Here is a 23,170-nt window from a genome sequence, read left to right on the forward strand (position 1 = left end):
CCGAGTGCGCAGGCGCGGCGGCGAGCGGGCGCGTGGCGCGCCGTGCGCCCCCGCTCCGCCCCCCGCCCCCGCCCCGGGACCCTCCGCGCCCCCTCCGCCCCCGCCCCGGCTCCGCCCGCCCGGGCCTCCCCGCGCGCCCGCCCCGGCTGGCCCGGCCTCACGCGTCCCCGGGCCCCCGCCCCACGGGCGGCCCTGGAGAGGCCGCGCCGCCGCTTCCGCCCGCAGCAGCCATGGCGGCCCCGGCGTCCGCGCGGAGGCCGCGCCCGCTCGCGCCGCCCCCGGCCGTGCGCCCCGCCGCTTCCCGGAAGGAAGATGGCGGCCGTGTGAGCCGAGGCTCGCTGGCGGCGTCCCGGGCGCTCCGCGGCGCTCCCGCTCCCGCCGCGCGGTCGGAGGCCGGTGAGTGACGGCGCGGGCGGCCCCGGCGCCGGGACCCGCGGCCAGGCACCGCGAGGGCCGGGCGGGAGCGGGGCGGAGGCGGCCGGGGCGCGGCCTGCGGGCGGCCCGGCGTGACCCCCCTCCCCGGCGTGACCTCCCGGCGTGACCTCCCAGCGTGACCCCCCCGGCGTGACCCCCCCTCCCCGGCGTGACCTCCCAGCGTGACCCCCCCCGGCGTGACCCCCCCCTCCCCGGCGTGACCTCCCAGCGTGACCCCCCCCGGCGTGATCCCCCCCTCCCCGGCGTGACCCCCCCTCCCCGGCGTGACCTCCCAGCGTGACCCCCCCCGGCGTGACCCCCCCGGCGTGACCCCCCCCCTCCCCGGCGTGACCTCCCAGCGTGACCCCCCCCCCGGCGTGACCCCCCCTCCCCGGCGTGACCTCCCAGCGTGACCCCCCCCCCGGCGTGACCCCCCCCTCCCCGGCGTGACCTCCCAGCGTGACCCCCCCCCCCGGCGTGACCCCCCCTCCCCGGCGTGACCTCCCAGCGTGACCCCCCCCGGCGTGACCCCCCCGGCGTGACCCCCCCCTCCCCGGAGTGACCCCCCGGCGTGACCTCCCGGCGTGACCCCCCCCGGCGTGACCCCCCCTCCCCGGAGTGATCCCCCCCTCCCCGGAGTGACCCCCCCCGGCGTGACCCCCCCTCCCCGGCGTGACCTCCCCCCCCGCGTGACCTCCCAGCGTGACCCCCCCCCCCGGCGTGACTCCCCCTCCCCGGCGTGACCCCCCCAGCGTGACCCCCCCCCCGGCGTGACCTCCCAGCGTGACCCCCCCGGGGTGACCCCCCCTCCCCGGCGTGACCTCCCGGCGTGACCTCCCCCCCCCCCCCCCCCGGGCGTGACCCCCCTCCCCGCGTGAACTCCCCCTCCCCCCTTCTCCTCCCCTCCCCCTCCTCCCCCTCCCCCTGTCCCTCCTCCCCTCCCGCTTCCCCCCTCCCCCTCTTCCTCCTCCCCTCCCCCTCCTTCCCCGTCCCCTCCCCCTCCTTCCCCTCCTCCTCTCCGTCTTCCTCTTCTCCCCCTTTCCCTCCCCCTCCCTCTCCCCTCCCCCTCCCCTGCTCCTCCCCCTCCCCCCTCCTCCTCCCCCCTCCTCCTCTTTTTCTGTGGTGAGTCTGGGGATCTAATCCAGCCTCTCATGAAGGAATACTCTGCCCTTCAGCCCAGGCTCAGCTGTGCTGGTTTTTTTTCTAACCAGCCCTGGTCTTGAGTGCGGGGCCTGAGCACTGTTCTTGGACTTTCTCAAGGCCAGAGCTCCACCCCGTGAGCCTCAGCACCACTTCCAGTGTGTGGTGGGGAGGCCTGGCACCGGCCTCTGTGCGTGCCAGGCAAGCTCTCTACCACCAGGCCACACTCCCGGCCCTACGCTAAGTTTTGACCCCAAGAAATAGTCCAGTTTCACCAGGCTTGAAACCCAGAGATGAGCAGGAGGCTCCCGTGCTGCTCTGAGATCTCGTCCCTGTCCACGGTGACTCCAGGCCGAGGCTGGCAGAGTTATTAATAATAAAGGTGGGGTGTGGTGATGGAAGTTATGGGAGAGTGAAGACACGGTCAGGTCAATGATGTCAGGGGTGGCCGCCTCACCTCAGTGAAGACGGGTCTGCTCTCTTCTGTGAAGCGTCACTGACTAGTCTGGCACTGACACCGCCCAGGGCTGTGGCAAGATGAAGTCCCAGTGTGTTGAACTGCAGAGGTTAGGGAAGGAGCTGGCCAGCGGCGGGCTCGGCCATGCCGGGCTTGCTGCTCTCACAATGAGTGGCCTGGTCTGGGCTGGAGAGGTGGGGCACTCCGTGGCAAAGTGCTTGTCTAGCACGTGTGAAGCCCCGGGTTCCATTACCAGTACTAAAATCCCCACAAAGCGACTGTGACCTGAGGGGAGGAAGTTCCATTTGATGGACTTCTGATAGTTGTAGTTGTTTTTTATATTGTATGAGAAATTTCCCTGTATTAATCAAGATAAATAGAGTTGAGAACTGACAGATCTTTCAAGGAGCAAAGTACAGTGTGTTTGCTCATAGTGTGTGTTTCTGTGAATGCAGAGGAATTAACTGCAGGAGGAAATTGCCTTCGCTCTTACCTAACGCCTGCCTGGCCAACACAGGATCCCACCTCAGCAGAAAGGAAGTGTCCTTGCCCGTGTTGAGAACAGCGTGAGCGTATGCTTCCGAGTCCCTCTCTTGGGTGACCGTGGGCTCAGCTTCTGGCCACCTGAGAACAGCCACCTCTGTTCCAGTTGGTAGAGGCAGCCTTTGTTGAACGTACACTGTCCGCTGACAAGCTAGCCGTGCTGGGACAGACTCTGAGGATGATGCGGGTCTTGCCTGGGTAGCATAGGAGACAAACAGCTGAAACACACAGGGGGGCCCAGCCGTGCTTGGAGGTGTGGTGGGTGTTTGCCAGGAGGACAGAGTCTGGAACAAAGAACACAGGTGCCCTCCGTGTGTCAGGGCATGTGAGTGAGGACGTGCACATCCAAGTGTGTGCGTGTGGGAGTGTGTGGGAAGCTGGGAAGGGGGTGAGTGTGCTGCAGATGGACCCTGTCAGCTACCAGTGCTCTGCATTGGGGGTCCCCAGTCCTGGGAAAGCCCTCAGGTGAGGCATCTCCTGGTACGCAGTGAGAAACAGTCTAGGAAGGGGAGGTGACTTTGCTAAGGTCACAAGTGTTCAAGTTGGGATCTGTTGAGTGGGGACAGTCGCCTTGCTGTGCCGAGACGAGGTGGGGACACCACTGAACACCGCATGCGGTGTTTGTTTTGAGACAGGGCCAGCCTGGGACTCTCAGTCTTGCTTCTGCCTCCCAGTTGCTGGGATCACAGCTGTGTGCCACCACGCCCAATTCCATGTGTGGTCTTGATTGTATACACTAAAGACTTTTGTCTCATGTTATAAAGGGAACATGCGTGGAGAAATATTTTCTGGGTTCCACTAAGTGATGCCCCTCCCCCTCCACCACTGACTGCTTATTGGGGTCTTAAGCCCCCCATTTGTCTTCAGCGTTCTCTCTGTGGCAGCCAGGGCTCTAATTTGAGCCGTGAGCTCCCTTCCTTCCTTGCAGTCCCGTCTTCAGCTTTCGGCTCACCCCTTTCAGGCAGCGACGGTCGTCTGGCTGGCAGCATGACGTCCAGGCAGAGTCTCGTCTGTGGACTGGCTGCTCAGGGCCTCTGCCTCCTGACTTTCATCCTTGTGGTGGATGTGTCTGCACGACCTGCCAACCACTCGTCCACTCGGGAGAGAGCGGCCAACAGAGAGGAGAGTGAAATCCTGCCCCCAGACCACCTGAATGGCGTGAAGCTCGAGATGGACGGGCATCTCAACAAGGACTTCCACCAGGAGGTCTTCTTGGGGAAGGACATGGATGGGTTTGACGAGGATGCAGAGCCGAGGAGAAGCCGCCGGAAGCTAATGGTCATCTTCTCCAAGTACGTGGTGACTCAGGCATCGCTGAAGGCACCTGCGTTTGCCCGCTTGCCTGGTTGTCCAGGGTGGGGAGTGACAAGGGGGCCACCTCAGGACAGCCGGGGAGCTGCTGCAAATGTCTGTTGAGGTGTGCAGTGCTGGAGCAGGGATCTAGTGGGAACCCAAGGGCCTTCCCCCAGGCCCCCAGGTAGGCAGGGTTTAGAGAGCCAGAGCTGGACTGCCATGCTGCGCCAGGAAGACTCGAGTCAGACTCCCCCTCATCTGCACTCTTGGGGAGCAGTGTGTGTGCTTACCTGTTTGTAGGCCGCCCCAGCTAAGGGGGCTGGAGCCAGCGTGTTTTGGACATGGAATGGTCCTGCAGGCTACAGTTACCACGTAGAGGCCTGTCCCAGGATTGTCCTGGGAAGTGTCTGACCGTCAGGCAAAACGAGCCGATGATCTGCTTGGTTTTGTGGGTTTGAGTATTCCTATAGTCTGCCCCTGTGGCTTTGTCCCCAAAGCCTTGTGTTTGGTCCTCTTTCCTCACTGGAACAACAGGAGGTCCCCACAGGGCCTTTGCTCTGAATTCTGTCATTTCATGTGTTTGTGTGGTTGTCCAAAGCATATAAAACATCAAGACTATGATCTGGGGTCAGGAATGTGGCTTAAGGGGCTGGTCCCGTGCCTAGCATGTGCAAGGCCCTGGGCTTAATCCCCAGCAAATTAGAAAGAAACAAAACAAAAGCCCACACTTGGAAGCCGTGACTGCAGAGTGGGCCTGGTCCTGGTGTCTCTGTCCCCTGCACCAACAGCCCCAGATCCAGTGTTCTCAGATGGCCTCGCTCTCTGCTGCTCACGACAGGGCTGCAGCTGCCTGAGGTGCTCCCAGGGCAGGAGCGTCCTGTGTCTGGGGGGTCTTGATCCGTGTGTCTGCCTTCAGAGTAGACGTGAACTCTGATCGGAGGGTCAGTGCAGAGGAGATGCAGCGCTGGATCATGGAGAAGACCGCGGAACACTTCCAGGAGGCCGTGAGGGAGAACAAGTTGCACTTCCGGGCCGTTGACCCTGATGGCGATGGTATGTGGGCCACCCCGTGGAGACAGGAGGGTCCTGGAAGGTGAGACTCCAGGGCATTGCAGGGGCCCTGACGGAGCTCAGCCAGAGTTGGCTTCACAGTGGCTGAGGTTTGTTGAAAGACACAGAGCAAGCAGCGATTGTGACCAGAGTATTTTAACTGAAAAATCACAGAAGGAGATCAACAGTCTGAGGCCAGCCTGAGTTATATAGGAATATTCCATGTCAAAAAACAAACCAGAGCGGGGCATGGTGGCTCGTGCCTGTGACCCTAGCTACTCAGGAGGCCGAGATCTGAGGAGCACTGGTCAAAGCCAGCCCGGGCACTGAAGTCCTTGAGACTCTTATCTCCAGCTAAACTGGAAGTGGGGCTGTGGCTCGAGGGGTGCCAAGGCTCAGAGTTCAAGGCCCACAACCCACCAAACAACAACAACAAACCCAAGAAGCTGGGTGCAGTGGTGGCTTAAGCTTGTAATCCTAACTATTCAGGTAGCTGAGATCTGAGGATCATGGTTCAAAGCCAGCTTGGGCAGGAAAGTCCTTGAGACTTTTTTGGGGAGGGGGCGGGACAGTCCTAGGGCTTGAACTCAGGGCCTGGGCCCTGTGCCTGTGCCTCTCTGCCTCTCTGTGCTCAAGGCTAGCACTCTACCACGTGAGCCACAGCGCCACTTCTGGCCTTTTCTGTTTTTGTGGCACTGAAGAATTGAACCCAGGTCCTGCATTGTACAGCTATGAGACTCTTGTCTCCAGTGAACTGCCCGGAAACAGCACAAAATGGCATGTGGTTTAGGTGGAGGCAAAAGAATCTCAGGGAGGGCCGGGAGTGTGGCCTAGTGGTAGAGTGCTTGCCTAGCATGCATGAAGACCCGGGTTCAATTCCTCAGTACCACATACATAGAAAAAAGCCAGAAGTGGTGCTGAGGCTCAAGTGGTAGAGCTCTAGCCTTGAGAAAGTCCAAGGACAGTGCTCAGGCCCTGAGATCAAGCCCAGGACTGGCAAAAAAAAAGAATCTCAGGGAGGGCTAGAAATGTGACTTAGTGGTAAGGCACTTGCCTGGCATGCATGAAGCCCCGGGTTTGATGCCTGGGTTATGTACCACATAAACAGAAAAAACTGGAAGTGGCTCTGTGGCTCAAGTGGTAGAGTGCTAGACTTGAGCAAAAGAAGCTCAGGGACAGAGCCCAGTTCCTGAGTTTAAGCCCCAGGACTGGCACAAAAATAAATAAGAGACAGAAAAGGTAGTCTTATTAGAAGTTCCATGCTTGTCCACCTCTTAACACAAATTGTCAGCCCCCAGCGATGAGGCCTAAGCAGGCTCTGCAGATGAGTGTGGCACTGGCCAGAACCAGGGGCTTGGTGCCAGCAGTTTTCACTCCTGACCGCTGCCTTGGCAGGATATGTGAAGCTGGCAGTTAGTATCTGCCCTGTGGCTGCCGTGGCCCAAGGATTTGCCGCAGGTGTCTTAGCGCAGCTGTCTCATTTCACATTGTTCCTGTTCAGCCTCCGGATGGGCCATCTTCTCTTTCAGGCCGAGTGTCCTGGGATGAATACAAGGTGAAGTTTTTAGCAAGCAAAGGCCACAATGAGAGGGAAGTTGCTGATGCCATCAGGAATCACGAGGAGCTTAAAGTGGATGAGGAGAGTGAGTGTGGGTTCCGGTTGTTGGGTTGGGAGGAGACACCAGCTGTGTAGGTGACTGGGGATGCCAGGGCCAGCATGGCGGTCATAGGGCTGAGACTCTGGCGCCAGAGCGCCCCGGAGGGTCTGGAGGAAACCGGGACGTGGCTGGCTGGCTGCTCCTTGGCACACGACCCACCCAAGACCGCGCACTTCCTGGCTCCTGGGGCTCGGTGCCCTCGGGCCTGTCCTCACTTGGGCTCCTTGGGAATCTGGGCAGTCTTTACCCCTTTGGTTTGAGTGTCCTCTCCGGGACCTGCGCCCCTGCGCTCTGCTCTGGGATCCCTGGGCCCCCACGTCAACCGTCCGTGCTCAGCCGCCTCTGACCTCGCCCAGCCTGTCTGCTGATGTCTTGGACATTGGAGCACTGCAGGGCCCTCTGCTGCTTGTTGGGATATGAACAGCTGCCAGGGGCTGGGGGCTGGGAGGCCTGTGCAGTGCCTGCTCCACGTGGCACACGGTCTGAGTCCTGGGGTAGAGTCCCCTCTCTGTCCTGGCTTCGGATGGCTGTATTACTTGGACCCCTCCATTGTTGTGGCTGACTCCTCTACGTCCTTGTAGGCATGGTAGTCCCTGGGTTTAGGTCCTACCTAGATCCGGGAGGGCTTGTCTCCAGATCAATAGGTCTTCAGCCTTTAAGACCCTCTTCCCAAGCCAGGGCTTCCTCACAGGCGGGGCTGGGTCCCAGGAGTGGAAAGGTGGGGTGTCCACTCAAGACTTAGCATAGCTAGGCTGGGCGACAGCTGCCAGAACGCTGTGCTATCTTCCAAAATGACCCTGACTAGAGCACCCACCTGCCCCAGCAGGTGTGCCTGTCCTGGAGAGGGTTCAGCTAGACTTCAGCTCTCCGTCCCTGAGGTAGATAGACCCCACCCTGTCCCCCTCTGTCCCTGAGGTAGATAGACCCCACCCTTCCCCCTCAACACTGGCCATGTCCATCTCAGCCTTCTTCATCTTCTTAGGCACAGCTGCCTCAGCCTCCCTACGTAGCTCCCTAAAAGGCTCTGCCAGTGTTCTGTGCTTCCTGCTTTCCTGTAAATGCATCTAGTGCACAGTTAGATTGTCATGGGGTAGTCTGTTAACCAGAATGCACTAAGACGTAAAGGCCACTAGACCATCTGTGGTCACATGGAGATTGATAGGATCCTCATGGCGCTGGCGTATCCTGAGCTTGGCTATGGGAAGGTCAGAACCCGTAGCTGAGCCCTTGTGGCAGCTATGGGCCATCAGGGCCTCTGGGGTGAACCTCCTGCCTTCTGGTGAGTGCTTGAACACCAGGCATTGGTTGCTGACCACAGAGAGTGGTCAGTGGGAGGTAGAAGGAGACACCTAAGTAGCTGCTGCTTTGGCATGCAAGGGCTGTGTTTCCAGAGCCATGGCCCGCTCAGACAAGGGTTCGTGGGAAGCTCTGCTCACTGCTCAGTCATTTCTGGAAACCGGGCTTTCTGCAGTACCTCGTCCTCCTGTGCTGCTGCACGTGAAAGACAAAGGAACAGAAGTGACGCCTTTGTTCCGATAGCTGACCCTGGTGAGTCAGTTTGGCAGTGAAGTTTCCATTTCTGCCAAGGAACAAACAGCTCAGAGCATACTGGGAAGCAGGGAGCCAGAGCTGGGTGTGGAGTGGGGTGGGGGCTGGACTGTCGTGTGTGGGCCAGCCGTCTGGCCTTGGGTCCAGCATGTCCTGTGTGCTGGCCATGCAGTGTCCTGCACGCCAGGTACTCACGGAGGTGCACCTTTCAGCACAGGAAGTGCTCGAGAACCTCAAAGACCGCTGGTATCAGGCAGACAATCCTCCGGCTGACCTGCTGCTGACCGAGGAGGAGTTCCTGTCATTCCTTCACCCCGAGCACAGCCGGGGCATGCTCAAGTTCATGGTCAAGGAGATCGTCCGAGACCTGGGTAAGGCCTGTCCCCTGCGGGCCACCCCATCCCCACAGCCTTCCAAGCCCGGGGGGTGGGGGAGGGGGGGCTCCTGCTCTGCCCCTCCCTGACAGCCGGAGTGAGCAGAGCAGGCTTGACTTGCTTCCAGACAGGTCTTTAGATTATGTGTGCTGAGATTTGGGCCAAAGCCCAAGGTGACCGCATGCAACACAGGTGTTTCTGTGAGGTCCACCCCTTGTCCACAGACCAAGACGGTGATAAGCAGCTCTCCCTGCCCGAGTTCATCTCCTTGCCGGTGGGCACCGTGGAGAACCAGCAGGGCCAGGACATCGATGATAACTGGGTGAAAGACAGGAAAAAAGAATTTGAAGAACTGATTGATTCCAACCACGATGGCATTGTGACCATGGAGGAGCTGGAGGTGAGCGAGTGCGCTCGGGGACACAGGCCTGCCCTGGGGATGGCCTGCTTTGTGGACAGCTGTGGTTCCCCACAGAAAGGGGGCTGTCGGCCAGGTGGGCCTGGTCCAGAAATGCTGAGTCTGCCCGAGGTCTGGCCGGCGTGCTCACTGTGGCGCCTCCGTGCTCCAGCAGGCCCTGCTGCCGCCCGCCACTCAGCTCTGGGAAGCAGCTCCCGCGGCAGGGTTCTTTGCTGCTACGGTGGAGTCTAGAACTTCACGTGCCAGGCGAGTGGCAGGTGATCTGGGGCTCGAGTTTAGGCTTCCATGCTCTTCCAAGGCTGACAAGGTACCGGCCATTCCACCACAGCAGCCACACCTCCACTTCCAGATTTTGGTGGTTAAATGGAGACGTGAATCACTTGGATTTGGCTCCCTAGTCTATCTTCAAACAAACTATGATCTAAGCCTCCTGAATAGCCAGGACTGCAGGTGTAGCATCTGGTATTAGGCCTTTTTTTTTTTTTTTTTCATCAGTCATGGGGCTTGAACTCTGGACCTGGGCGCTGTCCCTGAGCTCTTCAGCTCAAGGCCCCCACCCTACCCCTTGATCCACAGCACCACTTGTGTTTTCTAGTGGTTAACTGGAGATAAGAGCCTCTCGGGCTTTAGTGCTCGGGCTGGCTTTGAACTGTGATTCCTCAGATCTCAGCCTCCTGTGTAACTAGGATTACAGGTGTGAGCCACCACACCCAGCTCTCCTGTGCTGGTTTCTCCCACAGAGCTACATGGACCCCCTGAATGAGTACAACGCCCTCAACGAGGCGAAGCAGATGATTGCCATTGCCGACGAGAACCAGAACCACCACCTGGAGCCCGAGGAGATCCTCAAGTACAGCGAGTTCTTCACTGGCAGCAAGCTGATGGACTATGCGCGCAACGTGCATGAGGAGTTCTAGAGCCTCGGCCCCAGCGCTCGGCCGGCCAAGCCCCGTTGCTCTCTGGCTCTCTATGCTCCCTGAGTGGTTGGGGGCCCTGGGTGGCTCTGGAGCGGCCCCTGTCCCTCACCCCGCCGTCCTGGAACCTCCTTCCTTCCGCTGCCCTGTGGACACGTGCGCTGGCTCACTTTGGGGCCAGGACATAGCCCAGGTTTATTAAAGATGTGCTTAGCAGGTGGTGGTGTGTTGGAAGCAGACAGCCTCTGATTACTGCATCGCGATTCTCAGAGCGCTCCAGCTCTCCACCGAGATCACAGATCACGCCTTGGTCTCTGGCTTGGCCCGCTGTGGGCTCATCACCTGTGGAAAATAATATACCCTCTTGCCGTTTCCTTGAAAACGGGAAGATTAAGACAAAATCAGAACGTGCTTTGCTAGAAGTGAGCTGTCTCCTTCCTGTGGGGGCCCTGGGGGCCATGGAGTGGGGTCCCCCAGCTCCTGAGAACCACAGGATCCCAGAGAGCTGTTGTCACGAGAGTCGTTCACGGAAACGGGAGCTGCCTGTTTCTCATAGCTCCACTCTTTAGGTGAAAACAAAAACAGTTGGGGACTTTGTGGCTGAGTGGTTTCCACTAGAAGCTTTTGAGGTGGGTGATCTGGTTAAAAGAGGGGGTTGTAGACTGTGCTAAACATTGATTTGATTCTGCTAGGGGTAGAAGTGAGTGAGACGAGGACCTCAGCCATCTCCAGTCTGTTGGGGAGACAGGGTGACAGGAGCAAGTGTGAAGAGGTGGGGGCAGGGTTCCGCCCTCAGTTGGGTCTTGAAACTGGCATCAACAACAGCTCCTGAGCTGGGGGAAGCCCCTAGGGTGTGTGTGTGTGTGTGTGTGTGTGTGTGTGTGTATGCATGTGTGTGGGTGTGTGCGTGGGTGGGTGGGTGTATGTGTGTGCGTGTGTTTTCAGGGACCAGCTGTGAGCACTGTCCTAGCAGAACAAGCGTATTAGGACAGCTGGCGCCCTCGATATCCTGGGCCCATGTGGCCCGGGCTTTTCAGTGTCGCGTGGGAATTCCTGCTGGCTGAGAGAGTAGGGCGGCGTTGGTTTCCAGACAAACAAGATGATCTTCCAGACCTCAGACAGGTGGTGTGGGTAGGAAGGTTGTAGGGCCTCTGGCCTCGAGTGTTTCCCGGGGCACGTCCGCCTTCTGAGAGGGTCTCTCTCAGGTCAGTGCTGCTGGATGCCTCTCGGCTTTTGCTTCTGGGTCAGGAGGGTCACTTCCCCATGGCACTCAGGACCCTGCCTGGGGCAGCACAGGCGCTGGGAGGCCACGGTCCCACACGACCTCTGGGCTAGTGCACAGGGAACAGCCATTTGTGGAGGCCGCATTCGGCTTCTCTGCGGCTCTGTTGTGCTGAAAGGATGAGGGCCCCTGCTAGACGTCTCAACTGAATACAGCCCACTACACATCCGAAAGGGGAGGAAAAGTTTCCTGCCAGGGAAACTGGTAGACTGACTCCATCAAGACAGAGCAGCAGCTGCCGCTGAGCTGGGGAATAGTTATAGGGGAGGGAGCCTGCAAGGAAGAGGAACCCGGGAACTGCATAACCAGCAGATATAATCGGGGAATTTATGCGGAGCGGGTTGGTGCTGGTGGTCAGGCCAGGAGGATCTTGAGACTCAAGACAGTCAAGCAGTACCACTTGTCAGACCCCTGAAACTCAGCAACGATCCCCACTTCCCAACTGTGCCTTCTCCCAGAGTGGGGTCCCCACTGGAGATTTCAAGACCCCAGCTCCTTGCACACAGAAAGGCAGCTCTTGCCTCTTAGGCCTATGACCAGGAAAACTGCCTGTGTGGTTCTGGCTGGAAGCAGCGTTAAGCTTGAGGGCTCTGCTTGCCCATCTGGGCCCCCTGCAGGAGGGAGGGAAGCAGATCCCGTCAGGACTTCTTTTCTTTCTTTCTTTCTTTCTTTCTTTCTTTCTTTCTTTCTTTCTTTCTTTCTTTTTTTTTGGCAAGTCCTGGGCTTGAGGTCAGAGCATGAGCACTGTCCCTGGACTTTTCTCAAGGCTAGAGCTCCACCACTGGAGCTCAGCACCACTTCCAGCTTTTTTTTTCTATGTATGTGGTACCGAGGAATCAAATCCGGGTCTTCATGCATGCTAGGCAAGCACTTTAACCACTAGGCCAAACTCCCGGCCCAGGACTTCTTTTCTTTTTTTGTACAAAGGGACTTTAAATACACGGGTCAGATTATAGTTCAGTGCTTCTTGATCAATGATGGAAGTGTCTTCACCCTCTCCTTACCTCAAGTGCATCTCTGGTCACCTGTGGGCAAGTGCCAATCACCTGACAGGACAGCGGAAGAGCCAGCAGGTCCCCACATAGCTCCCTAGAAGAGAAGCACTTCAGATCTCAGGATCTGAGAAGAGCTTACCTGGCCTCTGAAGAGAGCATATGCAAATACAAGGTCCCCCCCACCCCGACCCCCACCCCGTCCCCCACCCGAAAGGCAGACCAGAGAGCTGTGTTCTTGAACCTTCCTCATCTGCCCCTCAGGGGTAGGGTGGTGACGGCCTGGATGGCCCTGTTACCCATCTCTGCCATTGCGGCCCTTCAGAGGCTTGGGGAGGGGTCATGGTGGCCCATTTTTCAGTAGTGGCTTTTCCCTCCGCATGTCTCTCAGCTGTAGTTTGGCCTCTAGGCTGGGAATTTCTTCAAGTGGGCTGGGGCCTCAACCCTCCCCTGTGCTCCTGGGTGGGGATTCCCCTCCCCAGTAGGACTGTCTATATGCGGCCTCTAAATTAGTGTGGTAGAAGAGTCCCATCACAATTCTCTTAAAGTCATGAAAGAGAGGGACATGGGGAGGCCTCCCTTGGCCCAGACAACCCATTGACTTCTTCAGCACAGGGTACCTTCGGACAAGGACCAAAGGTAAGCTGCAGCGGTGTGTGCCTCTGCGTGTCCTGTGCATGGAGAAGTGTGCAGGTGAAGGAGCGCGTCTGTCCCTTCACATGGAAGCGCCCGGGATCCTGTGGAGCGTAGAACTCAGGGGACAGTGTGGCCTCACTGAAGCTATGTCCTCTGGAGGGCCTAGGGCAGAGCTTTCTGGGAGGCAGGGCCAGCCAGGCCATTAGAGGGGACAGATGGACTCATCCCAGCTAGGGGGTAGGGACAGGCACATGTGTGCGTGTGTGTGTGTGTGTGCGCGTGCACACCAATACAGCATGAACATACACGCCTTCTCCACCTCCTGCCCGCCTCCTCCCCTCATAGCCCTTATAGCCACATCCTCCAAGGAAAAACCCAGAGTCCCGTGAAGGCGGAGAGCAGATGAGGATGTGTGCAGAGGCTTGGCGGCCTGCAGCCCTTCTGCTGCTGCCTCTCGTACTTGGAGCCTTGGCAGAGATCAACTGTGTTGGAGACACCTACCCATACGGTGTCCGGTGTTGTCGTGACTGCCGGCCGGGTGAGTGGCCTGGACCCCAGGGGAGGGTGGATGGGGCTCTGGGGAAGGAAAGTGATGGGAGCTCAGGTGCAGGCAGCCTGCGATGCATCGTGAGAGACGCTCCAGAGCCCCCGGCCTGCGGGGAGGCTGGTCAGCTGGGGCCGGCCCGCCTTCAGCCCAGGGCGCTGCCTGGCCGGGTGAGAGCTGCGGATAAGCCCTCTGAGCTGGCAGGCCTTGCCTCGCCTCAGGTAGTGGGATGGTGAGCCGATGTGACCACACCAGAGACACCGAGTGCCGCCCGTGTGAGCCCGGCTTCTACAACAATGTGGCCAACTATGAACCCTGCAAGCGGTGTACCAAGTGCAACCACGGTGAGCCTCACTCCTTCAGCCCTGGCTGTCCTGCCCGGCAGGCGAGGGCAGCGCCACCCCAGTGGATGCCTGTGTTCCACGAGACTGGGGCCAAGCTCCAGGGCAGGCAGCTTCCTGGGGAGCCCCAGGTCACCAGGGCACCTCCTGGGCTGCTGCTGCTTCTTCTGGGGCCAGAGTCCGGCGCAGTACCTTGTAGAGTCCGTGCAGAGCACACACTGGCTGTGGGGTCTTGTCTAAGCTGGCCTGCATATGGAAGCGCTGGAGTGAGGGGCCTCGGAAAGGCCTGATTCATGTGCTATAGGCTGGATGCATGTGGAGAGAAGGCGGGAAAAGGAGGCCAGAAGGGCCAGCTGTCCCCAGGACTTTGTGACTGGAAGAGACAGGATGCCATAGGGAGTGGGTCTCGGGAGTGGAAGAGGGGAAGCCCAGGCCCTGAGGTCCTGCTGAGGTCCGGAGGCCAGAATGCAGCAGCTCCTCAGTCCTAGCTCTGTGCCCGAGGGAAGGAAGCCCACCTCTCCCGGGGCCCAGGCGCCTGGCTGGCCGAGCCCCTTCCGCAGCCCCTGTCTCACCGCCCCCTCCAGGAAGTGGAAGTGAACTCAAGCAGAATTGCACACCCACACAGGACACCATCTGCCACTGCAAGCCCGGCACCCAGCCCCATGAGGATGGCTACAAGTATGGAGTCGGTGAGCACGACCTTGGACTGGGGTAGCTGGGTGGCTGTGTGTGGCGTGTGTTTGTGAGTGGTCTGACCCCCTCGGTCTGAGCTTTGGTAAGGGTGAAATGCATCATTTTCCTGTATCCCCTTGCTCCCTCTAACTGGTTTGGGCTAGGAGGGTTTCACCAAGACCAGGGTTCCAGTTAGCATGCTGGCCAGGGCCAGAGGTAGAATGTGGATATGGGGAATGTCCCTTTGTTTGCCTGGAGGGTGAGCACCCACACCCCAGAGGTCTTATCTCCAGTAACCACAGCATCTTGGGTCCAACCTGGTGGCATCAGGCAGCTAACCTGCTCTGTATCTTCACTGCAGACTGTGTCCCCTGCCCTCCTGGTCACTTTTCTCCAGGCAACAACCAGGCCTGCAAGCCCTGGACTAAGTGAGTGTCGTGATAGGGGATTGGGGTATCAGAGGGGCTGGAGGGTAAGAGGCTTGGTGTGCCATGGGCCAGAGCAGGGAGCAGAGGCCATGGGCGGGGGAGTTCCTGACACAGGCCCCCTCAACTCAGCCTGCTAGGGGCCCCTGTGGGGCATGGGAGACCCTAGTCCAGGCTCAGAAGGTCTGAGTGGGTTCCACTCTAGGAGGAAGCAGGAAAGGGGAAGGGAGGGGTCAGGAGAACAGAGTCCACAGGGCAGGAACAGCACAGGGAGGGGCACAGGGAGGCAGGTCCTGAGGCAGGCAGGTGAAGGCCGTGGAGGGCACAGGGAGGCAGGTCCTGAGGCAGGCAGGTGAAGGCCGTGGAGGGCACAGGGAGGCAGGTCCTGAGGCAGGCAGGTGAAGGCCGTGGAGGGGTACCAGACAGCAGTCTCAGACATCTTTGGTCTAGAGTTGTGTTGGCCCAGGGTGGGCCCCATCCTCACCCGTAGTCTGACCAGCACCCTTTCCCAGCTGCTCCTCAGCTGGGCTGCGGACCCTGACGCCAGCCAGCTCCAGCTCAGACTCCGTCTGTGAGGACAGGAGTCCCCGGGCCACAGCATCCTGGGAGACCCTGGACCCCAACACCAGGTCCACGGTGGAGCATCCCACCCAAGTCTGGCCTCAGACTTCTCAGAAGCCCTTGACGCCTGCCTTCGAGGCCCCTGTGGGTAAGTGGGCATTGCCAGGGAAGGAGAAAGGAGGGGGGGGAAGAGCTGGCAGACGCACTCAGCTGGCCTCTTCTCTCAGGCCCCATGTTGGCTGCTGTCCTGGGCCTAGGCTTGGGCCTGATGACTCCCCTGGCTGTTTTACTGGCCCTGCATCTGCTCCGGAGGGCCTGGAAGTGGCCGGCTGGCCTCAAACCCTCTGGTGAGTGCCCAGTGTGGGCCCAGCCCATCTCCTGGAATGGTGAGACTCACGTCCCACTGGTTGCTTCCCACTCTTTTCTCCTCCCAGGGGGAAGCAGCTTTCGGATGCCCATTCAGGAGGAGCAGGCAGATACACACTCCACGCTCGTCAAGGTGTGAGCAGCCCTTTAGGAGCGGGGCTCATGGATAGACGTCTCCACCCAGGGGCTGTGCCGTGCATGCACCGTTCTAGGTGCTGAGCTGACTTTGGCCTCTCCCTGTACATGTGTACGTATGCTGTGCATACTGCCAGCTTGGAGGCACAACCAATAAACGTACTGGTAACTGTGAATCCCTAACGGTACAGTGGTCAGGGTCTGCTCTGAGCCTCGTCCCTGGGCACAGTATACACCAGCTTGAGTGGGAATGTAGAGTCCAAAGGGTCTGAGGTGCCCAAGGGAATGGGCGGGGGCAGGCTGGGAACTTGTGGAGAAGCCCAGAGCCTCAGTCTTGGGGATTCCGACACCTCAGCTGATTGGGGTAGAGCCATAATTGGGTACCAGTGAGAGCAGGCAAGTCTGTGAGGGCCCCGCCTGCTTCTGGAAAGGCCTGTTCCCGTGGGTCTAGCCTTTGTGGTCGCCTCTGGTACACGGTAGTCCAGGTACCTCACTGGGCACCAGCCAGTGAGTCTCCGGATCGTTGTCACCGTTGGCCTGGGCCAAACTTGGGCTGCCCAGAGACCTCGCCATTTCATTCCTGGAAATTTACCCAGAAACAAGTACCCTTGGACTTAGCAAGAGAGCCTTCAGCAACTCTATGTAAAATAGTCCAAGAGTTAAAGGCTCAGATGTCTGCTGACAGACAGCAGAGTGGACAGACTGGTGGCAGTGAGTCCAGATGTGCTTTTGGACCAGTACTAACTCTGTTTAGGAAGAGTTTGTGACCTCACCTTAGGCCCCAGGGGCCTGGAGCTGCCGTGTGTGGCCTATGGAAAGCATCAGGTGACCCAGGTACCTGATGCCACCTAGAAAACTCTGAGCTCCTGCAGAAAGGATGTGAGCCCGCTGTGGCTCACAGCTGTAATCCCAGCGACGTGTGAGGCTGAGATCTGAAGCTAATGGCTCAACGTCAGCTGGGGCAGGAAAGTCCACGAGACTCTTCTCTCCAATTGACCACCAGAAAAGCTGAAGTGGAGCTGTGGCTCAAGTGGCTGAGCTCTAGCCTTGAGCATAAAAGGTCAGGGACAATGCCCAGGGCCAGAGTTCAAGTCCTAGTACTGGTACGTGTGTGTGCACATGTACACCCACCCACCCACAGACACACACAGTGGGGTGTGACAGACGGTGCAAGTGGAACCAGAGGCCAGGCCAGTCCAGGACAGTGCTGCGTGCCGCAGGTTAGGGACAGCTGATGTGCAGAGCACTGGATCTCAGCTGCTAAGAGGTGGGCATGTGAGGCTGAGGTGGGCAGCGGGCAGCCCTTCCCTGCCCTGCCACCCCATGGCCATGGCCACTGCCTGGCACTGTACCTGGGCTCTGTGGGCACAGGCTTCCACCTCCACCCAGACTGTAGCTAGAGGTCAAAGTTCCTTGCCTCAAGGTACAGTGACTGACATGGGGGCCTGGATGGACTCATTTCAAATCCTCCACACCCCTGGCTCCTGTTTCCCATTGGCTTTTCCTTTCAAATCTGCCTTCCTGCCCCCTCTCTCTTCCTTTTTTTTTTTTTTTTTTTTTGGTGGGTCATATGGCTTGAACTTGGCCTGGGCGCTGTCCCTGAGCTCTTCAGCTCAAGGCTACCACCCTACCCTTGAGCCACAGACCTATTTCCCGTTTTCTAGAGGTTAACTGGAGATAAGAGTCTCGGGTCTTTTTGTGCCTGGGCTGGCTTTGAACCTTGATCCTCAGATCTCAGCCTCCTGAGTAGCTAGGATGTCAGGCTCCTCCCTCTTCCTTTTCTGACAACTTCCAGCCTCTTCACGGGAGGATCAGCTATTGGTCTTTTTAGACACTTTCGGGCCTGGGTGAAGGTAACAGCCACCAGTTCACAGCCCTTATCCTGTGGGAACAGTCAGGCCGGGAGGGACTGGGTAGGAGGTCTGGAGACGGGAAAGGAAGGGGCTTCACTCCCACAACTCAGTCACTGCCTCCTTCCTTCTGGGCTGAGCTCTCACCCGGGCCACCGTCCCTCTTCCTCAGCTGGGACCTCTGGTCCTGTCCCGTGGACACTGGGTTCTCGCTTTGCTTCTATGTTCTGTCCATCCCCTTGCCCTGAAAACTCCTCACCTGCTCCGCTGCAGGCCCCTTTCCACCCAGTGTGCTTTCCACCCTGCTGCTTCTAACAGGGCACCACACCGGGTGCAGGGGCAGCTCACGGGCCCAGGGGTGGAGGCTAGCAGATGAACACTACCCCTTGTAAGTACCCAGGGGCTTGGGCCCTGATACCTACCACTGTCACCCATTCACCAGGACCTGTGTGCATGTGCGCACACCACCCGCACACGCGTGTGTGCTTCTGGTATGCACACACGTGCATGCACAGAGACACAGATCGTATGTCCTGGGTTCTGGGATCTCTGGTCTATCTAGGGCGTAATGGCTGCCCAGCTCCCTGCCAACCCTGTCCATCAGAGGCCATGCCATACCGTGCAGGACAGGCCCGTGGCTGTGCCGTGGTCAGAGTGAGGCCACGCCAGGGCCCTGGCCCTCATCGGCCCCTCTTGGGTACGCTGTGAGGATGTACGATTAGGGCTGGTGCAGCCCATCTGCCCCCCCCCCAGTCATCTTCTGCCAGACGTCTCACAAGGTGCACAGAATCTGCAGGAAAAGTGAGGAGGCATTTTCTAGGGCCACAGTATTCTGTTGGCACAGACCTGGATAACGTGTCAGGTCTTTAAAACAGGGAGAAGCCTGGTCCACACTGCCCTGCCCCTCTTCTGCCTCTTCTCTTGGCGACACCACCTCCTGGATTCCAGGGCAGTCAGGTGACAGCCTTCTGTCCCTTTCAAGAAGGACTTCTATTCCACACAGCTTGGAGTCCAGAGTCCAGGACAGAGTCCCTGGGAGACTCACCTCTGGGGCTGGAGAAGACTATCCAGTCACACAGCTGGAAGCTCCATACACTTCTAAACCACCTCAGTCAGCTTTCAAAAGGGCCGCCTGGCCCTGCCCTCCTCACAGTGGTCACTGCTCAGTCTGTGGGCAGACACTCCCTCACATCCCAACCCAGCCCCCACACTCCCAACAGCTCAGCAGCTCCCCGGGGAGGATGGGAAACCAGAGGACGATCCAGGCTGGCTTCCTGATTGGGCCAGGGGTCCAGAGCCCAAATGGAAAAACCAAGGCTCAGAGAGGCCTGGGCCAGTCTCACCAAGACTGTTCCCTTTCAGGTATTTGGACTTGTCTAGGCAATGAATGAAGGTGGAGAGGGAGGGAGGGGGAGGGAGGGGGAGAGGGAGAGGGAGAGGAAGGAGTGAGGGCCCTGGCAGATGGTGCAGCCCTGAGCTTGGGTTCTGCTGGGATACCCAGCTGGGAACCTTCCTGGAAAGGCGCCTCCCCTCAAGGCTGTCCCAGCAGACCCTCAGGCCTGGGGGTCAGCGGTGTGGCCACTGCGTTCTGGGACACAAGCTGGCAGAGGCCTTTGTGTCTTGCAGTGCATCAGGCCAGGTGGGCTCCTCAGATGGGGGGGGCGGGGGGGGCGGAGGAAGGGGTGCTGACTGCTTTGGGGGTGTGGCATGATCATGGAGCACACACTGTGCTCTCCCAGCCCTTCTGGGTACAAAATGCCTTTGAGAGCCCCAGGGGACACCCCCAGGAAACCGGAGGAGGTGCAGGGAGAGGTGTTGGGGGTGGTGCAGGGCGGGGGCAGAGCTTGTCAGAGCAGGCTGGGGCCTAAAATCAGCAGGCCATGGGACTCCACCAGCAGCCAGCTGCCATGGGAGCACGGACCGCCCTGTGCGGGGCCACCCTGCTGTGCGTGCTGGGCCTGGGGCAGGACCCTGTGGCGGGTCTAAGCTGCGGTCCCGGCTGCTTCCTGAGAGGAACAGACGCCAACCTGCGCTGCTGCTGCTCCTGCACTCCCGGTACACAGTCAAAGGGGCATGGGGGTGGGGAGGGGAGCTACACGGCAGAGGCACCTGGGGTAAGGAGCAGCAGGGGCAGACGTCCTGTGTGGAAAGCCTTTAGTCTGCTGGGATCTGGAGGGGACTAGAGATGGCCTGCCTTGCCTGCGGGCAGGGAAGACATGGAGACACAAATCTCCCTGAGGAGAGCGGGCTTGGGTCCTGTTGGATGGGCAGAAACACCACCCAGCCTGGAGCCTCAGCACTCATCTGCCAAAGCTTGAAGACTGTAGGGGTAGCTCGGAGGGCCTCACTGCTGTGTGTTGACGACACACAGACAGCTGTTGAGGTACCCCTTCAGGCCTTGGGGAACCAGACAGTATGAGCCAAGGGCCCTTGGAAAGCCCCAAGAGACCCCAGCAGAATATGAGGAGCTGGCTACCTAGGAGAAGAAACTGAGCTGGAAAAAGCCTAGGACCTTAGCTTGGCTGAAAGAGGGGGCCTGGAAGCCCATCCCCCTTGCTGGCGGGGAGGAGCCCTGGAGAAGGAAGGTCTTAGCCTGGTTGCTGAGAAGCTGGTTTATTCCTGCCCAGAACAGGAGGTCTGTCCTAGGGGGGACTGCGAGTGCATGCAGCCAGAATTCCACTGTGAAGACCCTGAGTGCAGGACCTGCACTCACCACCCATGTCCACCTGGCCAGGAGGCTCGTCCTCAGGGTATGTCCATGTCCACCTGGCAGGAGGCTGGCCTCAGGGTATGTCTGCTGGAGGCTTCTGAGGCCTTTGGGTCCTGAGCAGACCAGGGGTGTGGTCTGGAGCCAAGCTGGAGCTCTAGGGACCAGGTGTCCGGGGAGCCGATGGATGAGGACGTCTGCTCGTGGGGGCAGGGACACACCTGTTGAACAGATGAGGAACTCTGTCCACAGTCCCAAAAGGACTGGGCACCCAGTCCTGGCATGTGGCCTGGGCATCTGCATGCAGGGGTCCCCTCAGCACTGGCTGTGAAGGCCTACAGGGTGTCCTGTCCTCAGAGCCACACACTGTAGCCCAGACACCACTGTCTGCCCTGTCCATCTGCAGAGGGACAGACAAATAGTGCCAGGTCTGGATTGGGTATACATTGGGCATTGAGTTTCCAGGCCCTTGATTTATGGGCAATGAGCAGGACTGGACCACAGACCAACTGCTGCACCAGCACAGCCCCCTCCTGGCTCACCACGCTGCTCCTATGGTGTCTGTCTGTCCTAGGGACTTTCAAGTTCGGCTTCAAGTGCGTTGACTGTGCTATGGGTACCTTTTCTGCTGCTCACGAGGGCCGCTGCAGACCCTGGGCAGAGTAAGTGTCGAGGGGGGCCTGGCCAGCCTGTCGAGGCCCGCTCCAGTGGGGCCTGCCCTGCCATGGTCAATGTGTTGACCCACAAATGGCTGAGAGGATGGCTGTCCTCTCAGTGGGGCTTGGATGGTGGCGACTGAAAGCATCTGAGTCCATCTTCACCCCCACCCCTACCCAGCTGCACAGAGTCTGGCTTTATTACCGTGTTCCCTGGAAACAAGACCCACAATGCCCTGTGCAGCCCAGGGCCTCGGCCGTCTGAGTCGCACAGCCAGTTGGTCATCATTTTTGCTGTGGCCATCTGCATCCTTGCCCTAAACATAGCCCAGCTCAGCTTGTACATCTGGCAGCTGAAGAGGCAGCACCTGAAGCCCCGAGGTCAGTTGTGTCCTAGGGAAGGGGAGACGGGCCCCAGGATAGCTCCTGACCATAGTCCCCTTGCAGAGACCCAGGCACGCCCAGAGGTGCCGCTGCCACCCGTGGAGGATGCCTACAGCTGCCAGTTCCCTGAAGAGGAGCGGGGAGAGCGGCTGGAGGAGAAGGGCCGTCCAGGAGGCGGGTGGGTGTGAGGCCCTCCCCAGACTTGCCTGGACTGCCTCTGGGGAGCCGCGGTTCTGCGCTGTGTACAGCTTAGGGCCCAGCCCTGCTCCTCACATCGGGGGAAGTGGGGACAGGATCCTGACAGTGATGTGTCCCACAGACCACGAGACGCATGGCGGACATGGCTTGGAGGTGAGACTCACAGCCAAGGGGCTGCCTTCCTTAGCGGACTCTGCTGGGCTAATCTGTGGGCCTCCCGGGGTACAGTGTCTGGCACACTTGGTTTTCAATAAACATGTGTTCCTAACCTGAGTGGATGTACAAGAAATGAACAGTGCAGGGAATCAGAGGCTGAACTTCCGGATTCCTTATCAGGGTACGGGGGCGGGGGGGGGAGGGGAGAGGAGGGAGGCAGGCAGGCCAAAGAGGCCTCAGGTGAAGACAGGAGGCACAAATTGGAGCCACTCTAGGCCTGGACACTGGACAGTCACTGGTCCAGCACCACAGGGTTCAGGAGACGGCTGTGAGGAGGGGTCCTGGATACCTGTGCTGCTGGTCCGCTATCTAAGCCACCTACCCTGACCATCTCTCTGCCCCATTCTGGGCAGTGGTATCCAGAGACCAGGAGGGCTATGGAGACTGGTTTATGGCTATACTTCAAGATATCTTTCAAGGCTTCACTGCCCCAAGCTCAGAGCTTTGTCAGGTTCCACACCCAGCGTTTCAGACAAGGGAAGCAGTTTCTGCTGGGCTTGGCTTGGCCCTGAGCCCTTTCTCCTCCTGGATCCTACTCTCTAGGGCATGGCTCTGGGGTCCTGCCCAAGCCCCCACCCTGCTTTCTGGCAGCAGCCACTGCTGCTAGAGAAATCTGATAGGGATGCCTTGGCACTGGTGTCCAGGGAGGGGCAGGCCAGTGAGGACCAGTCTCGGCAGTGCCCTCGAAGGCAGCCACACCCTTGGCTATTGCCCTTGGTTAGCTCTGGCCCCCAGCAAGTGGCCCTGACTCAGCGGCTGTCTCTTCCTCTAGTTCCCAAGAGCAGTGGGCTCTGAGCCCTGCCCACAGCAGATAGGTGAGAGAGAGCAGACTCGTACCTTCTGGGTGTTGCAACCTCTTGGCACACAGGCCTGTGGGGCAGAGTGAAGGAGGAGATGTGTCTACTTTGATGGGGGTGGAGGGTGTCGGGATCCAGAACACAGAGAGCTGGGGACGTGCTGGAGCACAGACAACAATCTTCTGCCATGGTCATTGGCTCCTGGCCTTGGTCACACTCAAAGCACTTTTTGTCCCGCTGCCGTGAGCTGGGTTGTTTTGAGGACCCGAGTCAGGCGACACAGCCAGCACTCATGTGCGTGTGGCAGAGGCTGGGCTCCAGCTCTGGAGGGGTCTCCGGGCCTACCTGCTGTACCCCACCCCCCCAGGCCCTGAGCCTATCCTTGCCTTTGCTGCAGGAAACTGCAGTCGGGGCGCCCCCAGGAAGGGCTGAGGCCTGCAGGTGACGCAGGTGACACAGGCTGAGTAAGCTGGAAATTCCTTGTGGGCTGTCTGTGGGGAGTCAGTACGGGGCGGGGGGTGCTGAGCTGACGCACAGCAGTTGGGGGATTTCACATGTTCACATGCAGGCATGTGCAGCGCAGGCTGTGGTGGGAAGGG

The 23,170-nt window shown here is 59.3% G+C and overlaps 3 protein-coding genes across 4 annotated transcripts; all 3 read left to right on the forward strand.

The window, feature by feature from the left end:
• The first annotated feature begins 287 nt into the window (after window positions 1–287).
• Window positions 288–10,046, forward strand: Sdf4 (stromal cell derived factor 4). The gene is made up of 7 exons (XM_090336045.1): window positions 288–396; window positions 3,516–3,846; window positions 4,764–4,900; window positions 6,427–6,540; window positions 8,316–8,474; window positions 8,702–8,877; window positions 9,636–10,046. The coding sequence occupies exons 2-7, from the start codon at window positions 3,542–3,544 to the stop codon at window positions 9,810–9,812; spliced, it is 1,068 nt and encodes a 355-aa protein (XP_090192171.1). The 5' UTR covers window positions 288–396; window positions 3,516–3,541; the 3' UTR covers window positions 9,813–10,046.
• A 3,047-nt stretch (window positions 10,047–13,093) lies between these two features.
• Tnfrsf4 (TNF receptor superfamily member 4) lies at window positions 13,094–15,939 on the forward strand. 2 transcript variants are annotated; one of them, XM_090333947.1, is made up of 7 exons: window positions 13,094–13,257; window positions 13,485–13,607; window positions 14,189–14,293; window positions 14,638–14,704; window positions 15,214–15,410; window positions 15,490–15,609; window positions 15,697–15,939. In XM_090333947.1, the coding sequence occupies exons 1-7, from the start codon at window positions 13,122–13,124 to the stop codon at window positions 15,765–15,767; spliced, it is 819 nt and encodes a 272-aa protein (XP_090190073.1). In that variant the 5' UTR covers window positions 13,094–13,121; the 3' UTR covers window positions 15,768–15,939. The 2 variants fall into 2 exon arrangements, with proteins under 2 accessions (XP_090190073.1, XP_090190072.1); XM_090333946.1 differs by having other exon boundaries at window positions 15,490–15,939.
• Window positions 15,940–18,785: 2,846 nt separating this feature from the next.
• Window positions 18,786–21,831, forward strand: Tnfrsf18 (TNF receptor superfamily member 18). Its single transcript, XM_090333949.1, has 6 exons — window positions 18,786–18,975; window positions 19,509–19,668; window positions 20,241–20,363; window positions 20,895–20,982; window positions 21,158–21,357; window positions 21,424–21,831. Exons 1-6 carry the CDS (start codon window positions 18,916–18,918, stop codon window positions 21,546–21,548), a joined length of 756 nt encoding a protein of 251 aa, XP_090190075.1. The 5' UTR covers window positions 18,786–18,915; the 3' UTR covers window positions 21,549–21,831.
• The last annotated feature ends 1,339 nt before the right edge of the window (window positions 21,832–23,170 follow it).

The sequence above is a fragment of the Megascapheus bottae genome, chromosome 6 (assembly GCF_031878675.1).
Source record: "Megascapheus bottae isolate mThoBot1 chromosome 6, mThoBot2.hap1, whole genome shotgun sequence".
Taxonomy (NCBI): domain Eukaryota; kingdom Metazoa; phylum Chordata; class Mammalia; order Rodentia; family Geomyidae; genus Megascapheus; species Megascapheus bottae.